The 17749-nt window shown below is 52.7% G+C and overlaps 2 protein-coding genes across 3 annotated transcripts; one reads left to right on the top strand and one right to left on the bottom strand.

Annotated features, from left to right (window-relative positions):
* The first annotated feature begins 1815 nt into the window (after positions 1–1815).
* On the top strand, positions 1816–13002 carry LOC103814993 (vitamin D3 hydroxylase-associated protein). Its single transcript, XM_009088688.4, has 15 exons — positions 1816–2154; positions 3902–4015; positions 4309–4452; positions 5703–5836; positions 6203–6409; positions 7273–7313; positions 7515–7639; positions 9326–9451; positions 9833–9930; positions 10102–10201; positions 10302–10345; positions 10792–10831; positions 11253–11361; positions 11613–11758; positions 12427–13002. Exons 1-15 carry the CDS (start codon positions 1942–1944, stop codon positions 12550–12552), a joined length of 1767 nt encoding a protein of 588 aa, XP_009086936.1. The 5' UTR covers positions 1816–1941; the 3' UTR covers positions 12553–13002.
* A 538-nt stretch (positions 13003–13540) lies between these two features.
* NSUN4 (NOP2/Sun RNA methyltransferase 4) lies at positions 13541–17080 on the bottom strand. 2 transcript variants are annotated; one of them, XM_050977679.1, is made up of 6 exons: positions 17017–17080; positions 15962–16383; positions 15665–15819; positions 15360–15514; positions 14589–14713; positions 13541–13967 (listed from the first exon to the last, which is right to left on the bottom strand). In XM_050977679.1, the coding sequence occupies exons 1-6, from the start codon at positions 17059–17061 to the stop codon at positions 13694–13696; spliced, it is 1176 nt and encodes a 391-aa protein (XP_050833636.1). In that variant the 5' UTR covers positions 17062–17080; the 3' UTR covers positions 13541–13693. The 2 variants fall into 2 exon arrangements, with proteins under 2 accessions (XP_050833636.1, XP_050833635.1); XM_050977678.1 differs by lacking the exon at positions 17017–17080 and adding an exon at positions 16601–16920.
* Between the last annotated feature and the right edge of the window lie 669 nt (positions 17081–17749).

Raw genomic sequence — 17749 nt, forward strand, 5'->3', positions numbered from 1 at the left:
TGGATGCCACAGTGAAATCCCAGACCAGCTGTTACAGGCTGACTCTCCTCATGGAAAGGGTCATGGCTTCCATCTGAACTCCACCAGTGGGTTTGACCTTGGTCTTGGATCAGTTCAGGTGACAAAATCAACATGGAGAAGTGAATATTGACCTGTGAATCAGGCTGGTCTGTCTCCTCTGCTGAGGAGATTCCACTTGGGACATCCCTCTACTTCCTTCCTTCAGGTTCCCTTGGATTTGTGGCCTCGTGGTGGCAGGAGGAGCCAAACCTCGGATTCATGAAGGATGTGGAGATGCTGGAACATTGACAGAAGGGCTTTCCCCAGCAGCATCCAGCCATCTGGGAATGCAGCTGTGCCTGCTGAAAAATGTGCCCTTGGAAATGCCAAGTCAGTCCAGACACAGCTGTGTCTGTCTGTGTTAAACATTTACCAAGAGTCTGAAGGGCAGGGTCAGGGCACAGATCCCAAAGCACAGGAGGATGTGGGAGCCTGATGCCCTGACACTTCCCAGCACAGGGAGAAAACCCTCCCACGTCTGCTCAGCCCATCACAGAGCTTGTGCTGCTGTCACACAGGCAAAGAACCCACCTCTGCCTCAGGAAGTGCTTGCATGGATTCCTGGAGGCTGGATGAGGATTGGGAGAGAGCTGGGCACTGCTGCATGCTGGCTCTGCTCTCATCATCACTCTGCACCTTCTGGAAGCTCCTGCTGCAGCCAGCACCGTGGAGCAGGAGCAGAATGAGCTGCAGGCATCCTCCCAAGCTGCAGCTCTTTTCACCCCAGCAGTGCCAGAGCTGAGGGGGCACCCCCCAGGAAAAGGCCAGCTCAGTTTGTTACCACATTCCTGCCAGCTCCAGAACGTTTCCTTGAGGACACCAAAGGCAGTTTTGTCCAGAGTGCGTGAATTTCTCTAGTTAAGAACTCAGATAAGAACATTCCCGGCTGACACAAACTGTGACAGAAAGCAGCAGTCAGCTCTTACAACTGCTGGGAAGGGACGTGACAATGGAAAGCTGAGCACTAGAGGAGCACTTAGCCCTGAAGGGAGAGGGCTCTTCAGCCTCCCTTCCATATCCAGTTCCACACTCTGCTGGAAGCTTGCAAAGCTTTGTAATGCACAATCTATAGCTGCCCAAACACTTTTCCCAGGGAGGGGGCCCAATAGGGAGAAAATCATCCAAAAGCAATAGAGGAGACTGCAGACAGACCATGGCTGATGTTGGCTGGGCTGTGGCCTTCAGCTCAGTGTGTTGTTCTTGGTGCTTGCAGTGGGAAAGACCTCACACTCCAGCCTTTCCCGTGTCAGTGTGCTCCTGGCCTGCAAGCCTGTGGGATTTTCCGTCCCTAAGGCAATACAATGTGCTTTGTCACAGGGTGGAACAGCCTCTCCTTCTGGTGCATGAGGATGCCACAGCAGTGCCAAACATCCTCTGGTCACCATGGCAGCAGCAGAAGGGACTTGGTGAGCCCAGGGTATCCCACAGCTATGCGTTCCCTCAGCATACCACTCCCCAGCCCTGTGCACTGAAATCTTGTTATTTCAAGCTGTTTTTTCCTCTTCTCCCATTGTCCTCTCAGGCTACACAGGAAATAGGAGAGCAGCAGTTTCCTTGCTGCATTTGTTCAGTTGATCCTACAGTTCTCCCCAGCGGAGAACTCCCCACAGCCCAGAAAGCCCCTATAAACCCAACACCCCAAAGAACACAAGGTTCATTGGCCAAACTTTACCTTCTCTGTTTCCTGGTTAATCATTCTCACTGCACACTCCACCTACAGCTGCTTTGCAGGGCCAGCTTTAGCCTGAACTATCTGAACTGTTTGCTGACCCAGGACAGGGGTGCTGGGGGGAGGGATGGGCCTGGGGAGCCAGGGAAGGTCTCCTGCACCTGCCTTGCTTTTCCTTCTCCCTGCGTCCCCGGAGCCCAGAGGTACACGGGATGATCCAGCAGCAGCAGCTGAGACAGCTCCTGCCAGAAGGGAAGGGGGACACCTGTGCTGCCCTGGCCCTGCTCGGGGGCTCCGTGGCAGTCCTGGGGCTCTGGAAATGGCTGGGAACAAAGAGGATCCAGAAGAAAATGGAAGAGGCTCGGAGGACCCGGGATGAGGGCTTGAAGAAGATGGCAAAGGCTGTCCAGCAGTTCAGGGAGCAGGTAAACCATCCTCCTTGGGGGTCAGAGTCCCACTGGGGTGTCTGCTGATGCTGGCCTTCAGCTCCTCCTTCCAGCTTTTATTAGGAGCAGATGTGCCAGCAGCCCTCAGCAAAAGGAAACTCTGCCTTGGGAGAAAGGGAGATCACTGCTCTCCTCAAGCTGGATGAGTCTGGTGGGAGTCTACAGCTTGGGGAATGTGAATTACTCACTGAGAAGAGGTTTTTGAACAACATAGGTGATGATGCACTGGATCTTCCTTGATCCAAACCCCAATTCTTTAATGCTCTGGAAATGTCTCTTGCCAACAATGGGTAGGAGCAAGAAAGCTTTTTCCTCTGCTTAACTCTAAGTTTGCACATCTGTTCACACTCCTCTACCTTTGGCTCTAAAACTTGGCTTCTGGACAGCTCTAGGGGTGTCTCCAAAAGCAGCATTCTCAGGCAGTGGCACCTGCCATCAGGCTGCCCAGAAGGTGCCTGGTCTGACTTCACACGAACGAAACACAGGGTTTTCAGTGTCCCCTGGGAGCAGCCAGGATGTGACAGGGGTGTGAATGAGCCAGGCATCCACCCAGCACAGCCCTGGATTCTACTGCAACATCATTTCTAACCCCCTTTCCTTTCTGCTCCATTCACTTCTGAACACACACTGGGTAAACCAGCTCGTGCTTATACAGGTAATTCACCTGGAGATAAAGCACACCAGCTACACGTGATACATATACCTACAACCTTTTTTTCTTAAATATAGATCTATATAAATATAAATATATTATAGAAAACCTCTAAAAACCTGGTGGCACTGAGAACTACCAGTCTTCTTTACCTGAGTAGACCACCTGTGAGTCCCTGCTGCCTTCCTTGCAGTTTGATGGGTTTGAGCTGTTAAATGCTTGCTCTCAGCCCAGGCTGCCCAGCACTGCCTGTATCTGTTTTGAGGGATGAAAGGACAGCCTGAGAGTGGTGTGCCTTTGGACTTTGGTACCTTCTGCCCCAGGCAGTGTTTGCTCAGCTGAGGTTATGTCTTGGTCAGTGGCTAACTCCCACTGTGACTAGAGGAAGGCACTGCCATGTCCTCTGCTGCAGTGGAAGGAAAAATCCCTTCAACACCTGGGTTCCTGTGTTTGCATCCTGTTTGTGATATCCAAACTCAGGATAAAACACTTGGCAGCTCAAGGTCTGAACCCCCACATGCAGGATGTGCCTTTCCAGCAAGCTCTGGTGATAATGCTGACAAAAAACAGCCTTACCCCTGAGCCAAAGGGCAGCTGTGGGGAGTCCTTTGAGCCTTTAAGGGGAACTTCTAGGGTAATGTCCTGGAAGAATTTGCCACAGGTTTAGAGTATGCCTCAGTGCTTGGGGTGAGCAAAAGGGGCTTCTCCATGGTGCTCTGCAGCACAGTGTTAATCTGCCCTTTCCCTGTAGGTGATTCCCTTTGCCCTGCCCTGGTGCTGCCCCTGTGCCCGCAGACATTGGCCCCTGACCCCACACTTAACCCGGGGCTGGTTTCTCATCTTCTGTCCCTGGGCTCCTTCAGCGTGGCTCCACAATAAACCCTGCTGGAACTCTTACAGAGACCCTTCTGTCCTTCTTTGCTGACCTAGCTGTGGTGTGAGTGTGGATTGAGCGACTGTGCCCGCCCAAGTGGCTTTCTCAGAAGCTGCTTTCAGGAGCAAACACCATCCATTTTCCACACTGCTACACAACTGGAGTTGCTGTCCTGGATCTCCCTCACCTTCCCTCTGCAGGTCCCCAGTGTCCAGACAGATGCCATTCTGTCCCTGTCCCTGCTGGAACTCACTGGAAGACTCCAGGAAGGATCTCTGTCCCCCAGGACCGTCCTCTACACCTACTTGGAGAAGGTGAGTGTCCATCCACAGTGAGATGGACAAAGCAAATCTTTTACATTCTCCGTGCCATGGTGTGTGTGCTGGTGGCTGAGAAGGCTCGTTGGAGCTGGATTATGACCAGCCTTTAATACAAGGAATACTGAGAGAAAAACATGCTCTGTCTCCTGGGCCAGATCCTCTGAGATAGTTTGAGCTGGGGTGCTCCGGGGAGGGGGTTATTCAGGCTGTATTTTGTAAATCAAGGTAGCTGCTGAATGCAGCTGTGTAACAGTGCTGTTCTTATCCATCACCTGTTCCCAACAAAGGCCCTGGAAGTGACCCAGCAGACAAACTGCTTGCGACACTTTATCCCAGAGTGTGAGGAGCAGCTCCAGGAAATAGAGCGGCGCAAGGAGAAAGGGCTGCTCTACGGCATCCCCGTCAGCATCAAGGACCACATCGGCCACAAGGTTCTCCCCTCTGTGCTCCTGGATGTCCCAGCGTGGGTGGGGAAGTGGTGGGAGATGGAGAATGGGGAAGGGGCCCAATCCCTCCCTGATTGCATCACAGGAAACCTGGCTGTGTCTGAGGCAGCTGCAGCCCAGTGGGCACTCACTCACTCACTCACTCACTCACTCACTCACTCACTCACTCACTCACTCACTCACTCACTCACTCACTCACTCCACACCTGGTGGGATGTGGAAGGGAGAATAGAAAAGGTTAAAGTGAGAAAACTTTTAGGTTGAGATAAAGACAGTTTTGTAGGTAAACTCTGCACACAAGGAAAGCAAAACAAGTAACATCCCATGGGCAGGCAGGTGTTCAGCCACCCCGGGGAGAGCAGGGCTCCATCATGTCTGATGGTAACTGGGAAACCCCAAGTTTCCCAGTTACCATCACCACAAACATCTCCCCTTCCTTCTTCTTCCCCCAGCTTTATGTGCTGAGCATGACTCCATATGGCATGGAATGTCCCTCTGGTCACTTGGGGTCAGCTGTCCTGACTGTCCCCTCCCAGCTGTGCACCCCCAGCCAGCTCACTGGTGAGGCAGTGTGAGCTCTGTGCAAGCCCTGCTCAGTGATAACAAGATCCCTGTGTTATCAACACTGTTTACAGCACAAAATCCAAAACACAGCCCTACTGTGTAGAAATAGTACCTACTGTGAAGAAAATAAACTCTAGCCCAGCCAAAAGCAGCACGCACCTCCATCAGCAGAGAAAAACCAGGGATGAATAGTTATAGACACAAATGATTTCTCCTCTGAGAAATCATGACACAGTCATGAAAATACTTGACACAGTACAGGCTGCACTAAAGCTGAGCCCCAAACACCAAAGGCTAACTGAAAAAAGCTCACACATTTTGTTTACCTGGGATTATTCCTCCCCTGAACATCCATTGGTGGATTCACTTGGACAGCAGGATGCTGGGTTTGATCCCGAGCTAGTGAACCTGTGGAGAATGGAGCTGCATTTGGGTCAGGGGAGAAAAGGAGCAAGGAAAAGAGCAAGGAGAGCTTCAGGAGAAGCTCTAACCCAGTGAGTGCTTGGCAGCCCTCTGCCAAGGATGGAAGGAGAGGGAATCCTTCAAGCAAGGGCTCTCAAGGGAGTGGGGTGGTACCAAACACACAACCCCTGAAGGAATGCCAGAGGATCCTTCCAAAAAAGCAAGGGAACTGCACTGACCATGTTTCTTGTCACTTCTCCTCCCTGCAGGGGCACTTGGCAACCTGTGGGCTGGTGCAGTGCCTGGGCACTCTGATGGAGGAGGACAGTGTCCTGGTCAAGGTCCTGAAGAGACAAGGGGCCATCCCATTTGCAATGACCAATGTGCCACAATCCCTCTTCAGGTGACACACATCGTTAAAGATCTGGCTGTGCTTCTGAAGGAAAATCCCAGCCTGTAGGGCCCTGGACAGGCTCCTGAGACATGTCCTGGAGAGTCCCTTTTCCATTATCTGCCAACAATCTCAACTGAAAAAGCTGTCAGATAACAGATAAAGAGGAGAAAAAGCCTACCATGGGTTAAGAGAAATCAAGTGCACTTGTGCATGGGAGGGAGAGCAGAGAGGTTTGTGGGAATGAGCTGGGTCCTGAGGGATTTACAGGACAGGATGGGGTGGGCTGTGCCACACAGGCTCTCTGCAAAGCAAAACAAACAAACCCAAGGCGCTGGCTGCTCCTCACAGCCTCTTTCCTGGCTTTCTTCTCCCCAGCTACGAATGCAGCAACCCCATCTTTGGGCAGACCCTGAACCCTCTGAACCCCCAGAGGAGCCCCGGGGGCTCCTCGGGAGGGGAGGGGGCTCTGATTGCAGGGGGAGGCTCCATCCTGGGCATGGGCTCCGACGTGGGCGGCAGCATCCGCCTGCCCTCCAGCTTCTGCGGGCTCTGCGGGCTCAAACCCACGGCTCAGAGGCTCAGGTGGGTGCTGGGGCTGCCCTCCAACCCTGCCCTGCTCAGAGGCTCAGGTGGGTGCTGGGGCTGCCCTCCAACCCTGCCCTGCTCAGGCTGGGCTGGGTGGGTACTTGGAGGGAGGAGACAGGGTGGGTCTTAAAGGGCGGCTTGCTTTGCTCCAAACCTCTCCCAGGAGATGGGATGGTTGGATTTAGTGGGAAACGGGCAGGTTTCCATTGCAAATCTAGCCTGGAGTTAAAAGTAAAAGGGAGTTAAAGGGGATAATTAATGCCAAAATGGAACAGTTTTGGTTAAACCAAAACTAAGATCTGTTGGGGTTTAGGTTTGCTTTTTTTTTGGCCAAAATTTCCTGGTTTGAACTATTCCGTGGTGTTGGTGGGTCCCCAGGATGAGGTGAGAGATGAGAATTTGACTCTAAGTCCTCAGAAGGCTGATTTATTATGATATTATATGATATATGTTATGTTATATTATAATACATTACATTACATTATATTATAATGATATACTAAAACTATACTAAAGAAAAAGATACATCAGAGAGTTAAAAAGGAATGAATAATAAAAACTTGACACAGCTGGCTGTGATTGGCTATTAATTAAAAACAATTGACATGTTTGGTAAACAATTCTCCAAATCCCATTCTAAAGCAGAAAAAAGGGAGAAGCTGAAGCTTCTCAGCTTCCCAGGAGAAGAAATCTTAACAAAGAGATTTTTCATAAAATATCACAGTAACACTACTCAATTCAAATTTTTGAAATCATTTCCTTCTGTTCCTTGTCCTGAGCTGGAGACTCCATATTCTTTCCAAACCTACTGGGAATATTTCCTATTACTGGAATGACAATGTACTTCTTCTTTCCCATAGCCTGTCTGGAGTGACTGGCCCTATCAATGGCATCCTGGCAGGTACATGAATTTTAAATTCCTTTTCCCTATGTCCTGTGGAGAGCCTGATGTTCTCCTGTAGGCCAGAAGAAAACCTGAGACAACAAAGGCCTCTCTGGAGTCCATCTGGAACTTCCCTCATTGCTGTGGCTGTGCAGAGGGGTGGGCTGGGGTTTGGCACCTCCATCTGCTCAGTGTGGTGTTTGCTCTTGTCCCATGCAGTCCCTTATGCCCTGGGGCCCATGGCAAGGGACGTGGACAGCCTGGCCCTGTGCATGAAGGCTCTGCTGTGCCAGGAGATGTTCCAGCTGGACCCCAGCGTGCCCCCCATCCCCTTCAACGAGGAGGTGAGGCTCTCACTCAGCAAGCCCTGGCTCCTTCCAGGGTGCCACACGCCCTCCTGAAGGGTCCAGTTATCTTTACAGGACTCGTTTTCAGTAAAATAGATCTCTTTGAGGGCACAATTCATAATTCTCATTTGAAAAAATCAGGCAAATCAGTTGTTATCCTGTCTGTCTTCTCAGCCGGAATGCAGCTTGTTGAATTGAGAGGATCCAGAGAGAGCAGGGAAGAAGGCAACACTAGGAGCAAATAGCTGGAGATCTTAGGGGAAGATGAGACAGGAGCAGGAACTGCTGCAGCAAATCTCTTGACTGAGGGTGTTCCCTTTCTCTCTGCAGCAGACCAGCTTCAGGAGGTTTTTCCACCTCCACACTTCTTAGCAGTGGTTGAATCCACTTTGTCTGGAGTGGCTGTGCTCCTCCTGGAGGAGGGCCTGCAGAAAAAGGCAGGGGTAGACATTTGGAAGGGGCAACTATAAACAGCAAACCAGAATTTTAGTCACTCCTTAGCATTTGGAGCTCTTTCCCCCTTCTGCAGTGGGTGTCACTGTGGGGGCAGACCTTCCCCCAGCAGGGTGGGTGTCACAAATGAGAGATTTAGGTCACCTAAGGAATCCCTGTCAAAGGCACTGCAAAAAGCAGGGTTTAATACAAATTTGCAAAAGGGTGACAAAGTTCAATGACAGGGTTCCCTCTGTTACTTATTCTGAAGATGGAGCACAAAGGAAAATCAGCTTAGTGTCACTTTGGAATGATTTGCCTGCAGACAGGGGATGCAAAGGGCAGGGAGGACCTTCCCATTGAGTCACAAGGTTCAGAAAGGACCCCCTTGCTTTCTAACCTCCTGACAGAGCCTAGGTACAGCTGAGTCCAATCCTAGTCCCAGACTGGCCAACAGCTCAGATCTAAGAGTTTAATAGGGAAATACAAGGAGTAGGGGAGACCCTCCACTGCATCACAAGGTTCAGAGAGGGCCCCCCTTGCTTTCTTGACGTAGTGTGGGTGTGGCTGGATCCAGTCTTAGTCCCAGACCTGGTCAATGGTGTATGTCTAAGGGATTTTCACAGCAATCCCATTAGGAATAGTGGGGAGTACCAGTTGTTGGTTTCTCTGGGTCTGGACTGAAGGCACTGAGACAGCAGTTCATGTTCAGACTCAGGTGTTTATCATTTCTTATCATAAAACAGTCTCACTACTGTGAGTTCAGCAGCTTTTCATTAGAAGGCACAAAATGGCCAACAGTCTCTTGTTACAAGGTCTTTTAAGAATAAACTGTCCAGTTAAGAGCTGACACCTGGATTATTTTCCCTTTTAACCCAATAACTGATCCCACAGAGCTGCAATGCAGACATTTCTGCCCAATTACAAAATGCCACCCAAACCCATGGAGAAGAAGGAAAAAGCATGAAGAAGAAACCCAGGATGTGCCCTCCATCTTGCTTCCATCCACAACACACTAAAAATCCCAAAACCTCAATTTCTCACCAAGTGCTACACCTACACTGCTCTCTATAATCTATTCCACACTTTTGTGGATTCCAGTCTATGACATCTAGGAATCTTTCTCCATGAATGAGGGTCAAAGTCAGTGCTCCCCTGGGGGTCAGGGCACCCCAGGGCAGACAGAGAAATATTCCTGGTGCCCTGGGATTCCACAGAATAGGAATGATAACTGGTGTGTCCTTGCTCCAGGTGTACTCCAGCTCCACTCCCCTGCGGGTCGGGTACTACGACACCGACGGCTACTTCCCTCTGCCCCCCTGCATGAGGAGGGCAGTGAGGGAAACCAGGCATGCTCTGCAGGCAGCTGGGCACCAGGTGAGCACCACCACCCCCTGCTCTTCTCCCCAGGGTGTCCCCAGCCTCGCTCCTCACTCAGGAAAACCCCCTTCAGAAACCAGACACAGCTCCCAAGCACACCTGTGGGAAAAATGACCTGGCTGAGGGATGGGATTATGTTACTCCAGCCACATGACACCAGGCAGAGACTCCTCTGCCTAAGGGAGAAGTGCATGCCATGGGCAATCAGCAGGAATAATCTCATGGGGAGATCATTGGATGGAAAATGGCTGAACCAAGGCTTCTCTTGGCACGTGGAGCCCAGGGAGGTGCTTCTCTGCCTCTGAGGATTATCCACATTTGGGTCTTGGAAACTGTTCACGTCCCCAGGCTGCCACATAATCCTGTGTTTTGGTGCAGCTGGTGCCCTTCTCTCCCCCTCGGATCCCCTATGTCATGACTGAACTGTTTATGAAGACCTTTTTTGCTGATGGAGGCCGTACCTGGTTGGATGTGTTGTAAGTAGGAGCCCTCTGGCACCAGTGCTGCCAACACCTCCATCCCTGTGCCATGAGCACGGCACAGGCACAAAGAGCCCAGCTCTCCCACCCCAAACAGGCAACACTCACATCTCTGAGAAAGGGCAAACAGCTTCTCTGAAATCACCCCATCCTCTTGTCATCTCTCAGCAAAGGAAATATTGTGGATCCAGGCTTGAAACCACAAGTGAATTCCTGCAAGATGCCAAGGCTGGTGAAGAAGCTGCTGGCTCTGCTTCTTAAACCTCTGGTGAGTCCCTGTCCCTCAGGACAGGAACAGGGGCGTCCTGGGGTGACACCAGTTACTGCAGCCCCACATCATGTCCCTAAGGAACTTCGTGCCTTTCCAGTTTCCCCGCCTGGCTGACTACCTGAGCTCCATGGCTGGAATGAGGTAAGATGGAATTGTCCCCAGGGATGTCCGTGGAAATGGGTGATACCTTCTCCTCTAGGTATCCTTGGCTGGGGGGGACTGGATTCACAACCGGCTGAGATCTGCTGTCTGCAGGGGCTGTCCCTCATTGCTGGACATGGCTTCACTGCCCCTAGCAATATCCTGACAGGAATGGGGCACTTGAGTGGATAAGGTCATTACAGGAAGCCTGTGGAAGAGATGAGTATTAAATCCAGGCCCATCAGGAAAACCTTCTCTTCAGCACTTCCAGACATGTGCTGCTTAATTGCTTGGCCAGATGCCAAAGGAAACTTTAGGAAGATTGTGAAAGCTGTATTGTTTCAAGCAATTGCTAAAATCACCAGGGCTTATCAACCCAGAGGACTATTTAAGCAATTCTTCCCCTTCTTACAGCTTAAAGATGTTGCTATGATTTCCACTTGCAGGTCAGTGGAGGAGATGTGGGATCATCACCATCAAGTACAGGTTTGTTTTGAGGACTTTCCTCTCTGGCATCATGCTGCAAGTTGAGGCTTTGTGGCAAGCACCAGGTCAGAGAGAGTCATCGGTTTGGAAAGGGATTGTGCAGGGGAGGGGCTGCTAGGGAGGAGACAGGATGGAAGGAAAGGCACAAAGAATGATAGGAATGGGGGGGATGGGCTTTGGAGTCAGCCCAGACAGAACTTCAGTGGTTGCCTGCAGTGCTCATGCCCAGGCACAGTGAAGGCTGTCCTGGGAGTGGGCATGGCCAGAGTGGGACCTTTCAAATTCCTGGCCACGTGCAGTGGAGGCAAACACAGGCTCCTCTGCCTCATCCCTTGAGCACCTCTGCCTGCTGCTGCCTCCTCAGTTGTGCCTGGAGAGACTGAGAGGCTCCAGGCATGGCCATGGCTCCTCTCCTCCCCAGGTGTATCGCTCCCAGTTCATCAGCCAGTGGCAGGAACTCCAGCTGGATGTGGTGCTGTGCCCTGTCCTGGGACCTGCCTTCACCATGGGATACCCCAGGAAACTCCTTGGTGAGTGAGCCTGGGGCCTTCCCAGGAGGGCAGAGAAACACAGTGGCTGAGACTGGAGGGAAACATCCACTACCATGGAGCTTCACTGCCCACCCAAGCATTTCATGGGAATTAGGAAGGAAAAGTAACTACAGTGAGCTCTCTGAGCAGGTGGAGACAGACACAGTTCTCAGGGGCTGCAGTGAATATGGAATGTGTCAGTTTGAAGGCAGGAGGCTGTGACTGCCTGCATCCCCTCCTGCTTCTCTCAGCTGCCGTCTCCTCCACCATGCTGTACAACGTCTTGAACTTCCCCGCCGGGGTTGTGCCCGTCAGCACCGTGACAGAGGCGGATGAGGAAGAGCTAAAGCTTTACAAAGGATCCTGTGATGACCCCTGGGACCGGACACTGAAACAGGTAGGGCACGTGGTGGAGCAGAGACTGCTGTGTGTGTTCAGGTAACAGTTTTGATGATATCAGGGGCTCCTAAATATCTCCATCAGTATGGGCACGGTGCAAAAAAATTCATAACTTCTTTATACACCCCTTGCTAATCCCCAAACCCACCTTGAACACACCCCTTGCTCTTCTCCCAAGCCCCTAACAGGTAAGTCACTACATTTTGGGAGGACTAAAGGATCTCCCACAGGCTGGGCAGGCTGAAGCCAGCAAGGAGTCATGCAGCAAAGCCTGTGGGAGCAGGTCCTTGCAACAGCCACAGCCCACAGCACTGCACTGCACTTTCCTCCTGCTCCACGGGCGCTTCAACCACGCCCAGGCTGTCAGTGGAGCATGGGTCAGGAATGAGGATGCTGAAGGAAAAGGGATCTGCCTACAAGACAGCTCAGGGCAGAGCTGGCTGGATGTGTGTGGGGAAGGTGTCTCAAACACATTACCCAAGATTTGGCAACCATTCCTAGCAGAGAGGAGCAAGAGCCTTCCCGCTTCCCAGCACACTGACAGGGCTCAAACTCCAACCTCCCCATGCTGTGGGATGAGCCACAGGCCTAAACCAAGCTCCCAAAATCTGCTGGAGGTGCGAGGGGTCCCTGGGTGGCCCCTCACTGCTGGTGCCCCCGCTGCAGGCTGTGTCAGGAGCCGTGGGGATGCCCGTGGCCGTGCAGTGCGTGGCCCTGCCGTGGCAGGAGGAGCTGTGCCTGCGCTTCATGAAGGAGGTGGAGACCCTGAGCCGTGACAGGAGAGTGGCATAGTCACCATGGCCCCCGAGGAGAAGGGACAGTGCTGCACGACTGCCACCAGCAGTGCAGAGACTGCACTGGGGAGGGGAGGAGCGAGGAAACGCCACCTCCTGCCCCCTCTCCTTGCCAACCACCACAGATCCTGTAAGGAACCCTGCAGATGCCCTGCAGGAGTGGCCTAGGATAGGTTCAAACAGTGCTAAATCCAGGAACTGCACTTCCAGCAAGGATGGATGGCCATGGATGTGGGTTCAGCCCTATTTCCACCAGTGCTGCCTCCTGCAGAAGCAGGGTGGTGCTGAGAGGAAAGGATTAGAGAAATTCAATAGTGTTTTCTTGCTGGCAGTGGAGTAACTTCATGTGGATGGAACTATGGGCTGCCCCATGAGGAATACAGCCGTGCCCATCACTTCCCACCACTGTAATTTGTTCACAAAAATAAAAATGTAACTATTAAGCAACTCCCATGATAAATTTCAGTAATCCTTCACTGATGGTGATGATTCTATAAACAAAGTTACTACTCAAAGTCATACAAACACCTGCTGACTGGACATTAAATGGCATCTAGCATGGGAATATTCACACTTATCTACAGCTTTGTTAGCTGTGAGGGACAGCAACAGTCACTGGCCTCTCCACAGCAGCACATCTCCAGCATCCCAAGCACATTTCCAACCCCACAAGAGGGGCACTCTTAGGAGCCTCTGCTTTCAGGACCTCAGGCTGCTGTCTCTGAAGGCAGGAGATAAGCATAGACAGATGCAACTCATTTATGCAGATGGTAAAATCTGGGACAGAAAGGCTGAGATCCCCAGATGGTGTTTGTTAACCCAAACCTGCTCATGCAGGATCAAAGCAGTCAGACAGGAGGAAGAGAGCAGGGCCATTTATCCCATCCCACACAGATGGATAAATTGCTCCCTCTGATAAGACCTCTCTCTCTTTCTTAGATTAAACACCTCGGTCTCAAACAGATAAGTATTCAGGAAACACCACAGCAGGTCTTTCTCATTTATTCCCCATGTCTGCAGTAAAAAAGCAGGTTTCCTTTGGGACATTATAGAAAGAAAAATAAATATAAAGCAGCTCTGCTTTCCCTTAAATATTGGGTTATTTCCTGACAGCAGACAGACACATTCTGCTGCCCCTTCTACACCCGACGCAATTTGCAGAAATACATGGGCCCAAAGTTGGCTGTGAGGTGAGGCAGGACAAGCTCCCCGAGCTGGCAGTCCGAGAAGAAGGAAAACGTGTCCTGGAAGAGCGTCCTGAAGTGGCTCAAGTCCTCTGTGTGGAGGCTGATGTTGAACTGGGCTCGTGCCACGTCCAGAGCCCTCTCCACCACGCACTCGTTCTGCAGCGGGGACAGCGAGCACGTGGAATACACCACGGCTCCTCCCGGCCTGGCCGCCAGGATCCCAGCCCTGCAGCACACAGGGAGCACACACGGTCACCAGGGAGGGACACCGAGGGACATCCCCACCCACCGAAACTGGGAAGGCAACAGGGAACTCATAGGAAGTGACAGACAACCCCCAGAGAACTCCGTGGGAGATGATACTGCAGAGCAGCTGGAAGCTGTAATCCTGCAGTCACATCCAAAGGAATGGGGTATATGTACAGGGGAAGAGATTCCTGCAGTTCAAGTGCTGCCATGGGACTTTAATCTGCTTCCTTGTTGCCACAGCACACAGTGACAAGCTGTGGCACTTCCCAGCACCACATGTTCTCCCATGTCCTGGGATAGGTGGGCATGCAGGAATCCCCCAGGGCTGACTGACAGGACCCAGGAGATCACCACCCAAAACAAATGTACCCATCCTGCTCCTTAGACCTTCTCCCTATATCCTACCACTGCTGCTGGGGACAGAAGGACAAGGGGGTCAAACCTTGGTGATCTGACCAAGAACATCTGCACTTTCTTACCCTTACTGTGATTTCATGTGTTCCAACTACTGCCAGAAAACTACACATGGTTTCCACAGTTCCCAGCTGGGGACAGAGTAAGAGGTTTCAGGGAACACAACACAGCCGAGCTCACTCACATCAGCAGCTGCAGCTGCAGCATGGGCAACATCTGACGCTCTTTGGTTCGCCTCTTGTGGAAGATGTTGTTGTCCTCCTCCATGGCAGAGTGTCTGTCTGTCGTGCAGGGCACATCCACCAGCACCTGCAGCAGCAGAGGTCCCACCTCAGCCCCCTGCACAGGTCAAGCTCAGCGAGTCCCCTCCTGCAGCCAGCACCACGCCCACCTCCTCCACCCCTGCCAACACCTCAAAGGGCCCAAACACAGGTGTGCACCACACTGAACTGTAATCATCTGGCTGCCTTGACATTTTTGAAACGTGCCAAAACGGTGGAAAACATCCTGCACTAACTCATGTCCTCATTTAATGTCCCTGCTCTGTGTGTGTCCCTGGCGATGCTCCTGCAGCACACAGGGGCATTGCTGCTGCAGCCTCCTGGAGTTCCCAACCCAGCCCCTGGAAAACCAAACCCATCCCCTGTGGCTGGATGTGACTGAGAAGCCAGAATTACCTAATCTTCACATTTAACCCTTTCCAGGTGATGGACAAGAACAGGATTTCTAAAGGGCGTTACACAGGCAAGTAAAGGTACAACTCCAGATGCACAAATGCACCAGATCCTGCAGGAAGGGATAGCAGGAGGAAATATTACTCCTTATGTGGCTTGGTCTTCTCTCCATTTATGATCACAGAAAACAACACAGTTATATGGAAGGATAACCTGTCTTCCTGAAAAAGAGGGGGGAAGTGAACTTGATGGGTTTATCTTCACTAGTTCCCAATGCATACCTTATGGAAAGTGCCTCCTTTCACCTGGTCCCAGTCCCTTCCATCGTAGGATGTGACACTCACAGTGTCCCCGACTTCTCTGGGGACATAGCTATGGAGAATCTGGTACAGCCTCTTTGTCCGGGAAACGGAGACGTCGTTGGCTGCCAGATGCCCTGACAGGACAGAACACGGGAATGTCACTTCTGCAGAAACACTCCCGATTCCCAGCTCTTACACATAGAATCATTAATGGTCAGGCATGAATGGGTGCAGTAAACTGCTCCAGCCCTGCTTTACACACAGGAACACCCATCCCCACTCACCACAAAACCCAGTCTGCAGCAGAGCCAGAGTCTTCCCACCCGGAGCCGCACAGAGGTCGAGGACAAAGTCATCTGGCTGCACGTTGAGTGCCAGCACGGGCAGGAGAGATGCTGCATCCATGAGGTAATAGTCGAGGAGCCCCAGACCATCCGGCCTGGAAATCATCAGTTTGCGTAACAAAAGCAAATGTTGGAGGGGAAAAGAAGTAAAAGAGCAGTCGGAAGTGAGGATTGTGACATATGGAAGCAGCCCCCGAGGCTGGCAAAGACCAGGGCGATCTGTCAGGGATGTCTCACCGTGCAGGACGAAAACGCGTGATGTCACCCCTGGGGAAGGTGTAACACTTGATTTTGGAGCTGATGGAGGCGCAAAGTGGTGGGGACATCTCTGCCTGTGTCACCATTTCTGCCTGCATCCCAGTCCTGCCCTCACCAGAGCCCTCCTGGCACCCTGAGGCCGCTTCCCCCACAGCTGCACCCCGCTGCCATTGCTGCATCTTCAGGGAAGCCTCAGAAATGAAATCGGTGGCATCGAGCAGCTCCAGCTCTTCAGGAACGTGGTCAGCAGCAGCGAAGTTGTTGAGGAGGGCCCCGTACTTCTGCTCGCAGAGCAGGCCAGCACGGACCGAGGGCCACAGGGCCCCCAGGTGCAGGCTGTAGCTCGCGTCGAAGTGGTGCAGCGCCAGCCGCGTGGCCGGGATGCGTGGGGCTGTGGCAGCCTGGTGGGGAAAAACAACAAAAGTGTAAAAAAGACAAAATACCTGGATGCCCCCACACCCAGCCTCCCCACCCAGCCTTCATGTTCTTCTGGGAGAATCCAGCACTGGGTTCTGTGCTGCCAGAAGTCCGTGAGGCCTTTCTGGAGTGTGAGTGTGAATGGCATGAAGCTGTGACAGGGAGCTTCTGCTGGATGACAGGAAAAGGCTTTTCACCCACACGGTGGCTGGGCACTGAAGGAGGCTCCCCAGGGAAGGGGGTCCCACACCAAGCCTGTCTGAGTTCAAGAAGCATTTGGACAATGCTCTCAGGCACAGGGCGGGGCTGTTGGGAGTGTCCTGTGCAGGGCCAGGAGCTGCATCCTGATGTATCCCTTCCAAATCAGCACATTCCGTGATTCCAGGACTCTGTGAATGGCCGAAACGTAGCTGGGGGCCCGGGGTGGGCACGGCTGCACACAGAGCGGCGGCAGGAGGGTGCAGGGTGAAATGGGGGGGACGAGAAGGGGATTTGCACCGGGGTGCAATAGGATTAGCGGGGACAAGAGCGGGGTGCACGCCGCGCCGTGCGGTGGCGTGCTCCGGTCCCGGCTCACCCATTTCTCCTTGTGCCGGTCCCGCCCCGGCCCGGCTCACCCATTTCTCCTTGTGCCGGTCTCCGCCCCGGCCCGGCTCACCCATTTCTCCTTGTGCCGGTGCCGGCGCGGCGCCGCTCCCGGTGCCGGTGCCCGGCGCAGCAGCGCGCCCGCCGCTCTCCCGCGCCCTGCCCAACGCCGCCATCGCCGCTCGCCTTCCGGGGCGGGACCGGGGAGCACTCGGGGCGCGGCTGGGAAGGGCTGCGGGCGGCCGGGTTCGGGGAACGGGGCCGTACTCAGTGATCTCTAAGCGACCTAAACGTCCGGTCATCACTGAGCTGGGTTTGGGCATCACCTGCTGGGAAGGATGCGGCAACAAACGCGTTTTGCACAGGCACAGCTGAACCCTGCCCTGTGCCACAGGGGGAAAAAGCTATAACCAAAATCTACTGGAGCTTACATGGTATCTTTAACCCAATAAAAGTCTGAGATCCGACAGCAAAAGGACCATGAACCACTACATGGATAAAGAACAGCCAAATTTATAAGGTGGTGGCTTTCATTGCACTTTGAAGAATAGCCGTGAGATACCCTAGCTTTCCTCCTACCAAACATTCTCTCTAGGGGAAGGAGCAGGCAGAGCACGGACAGGGCAGTCCCAGGGTGAGCAGAACGGGCTGGTAACTCACACAGAAAGGCTTTAGCTCCCCCCAGGTGACCCTGAGCGGGGCTCGAGTAGCTGAGCCACCCCCGTGCACCTCCACAGCCACGTGGTTGGTTTCCTGGGCAGGAAG

The sequence above is a fragment of the Serinus canaria genome, chromosome 8, assembly GCF_022539315.1.
Source record: "Serinus canaria isolate serCan28SL12 chromosome 8, serCan2020, whole genome shotgun sequence".
Lineage (NCBI taxonomy): Eukaryota > Metazoa > Chordata > Aves > Passeriformes > Fringillidae > Serinus > Serinus canaria.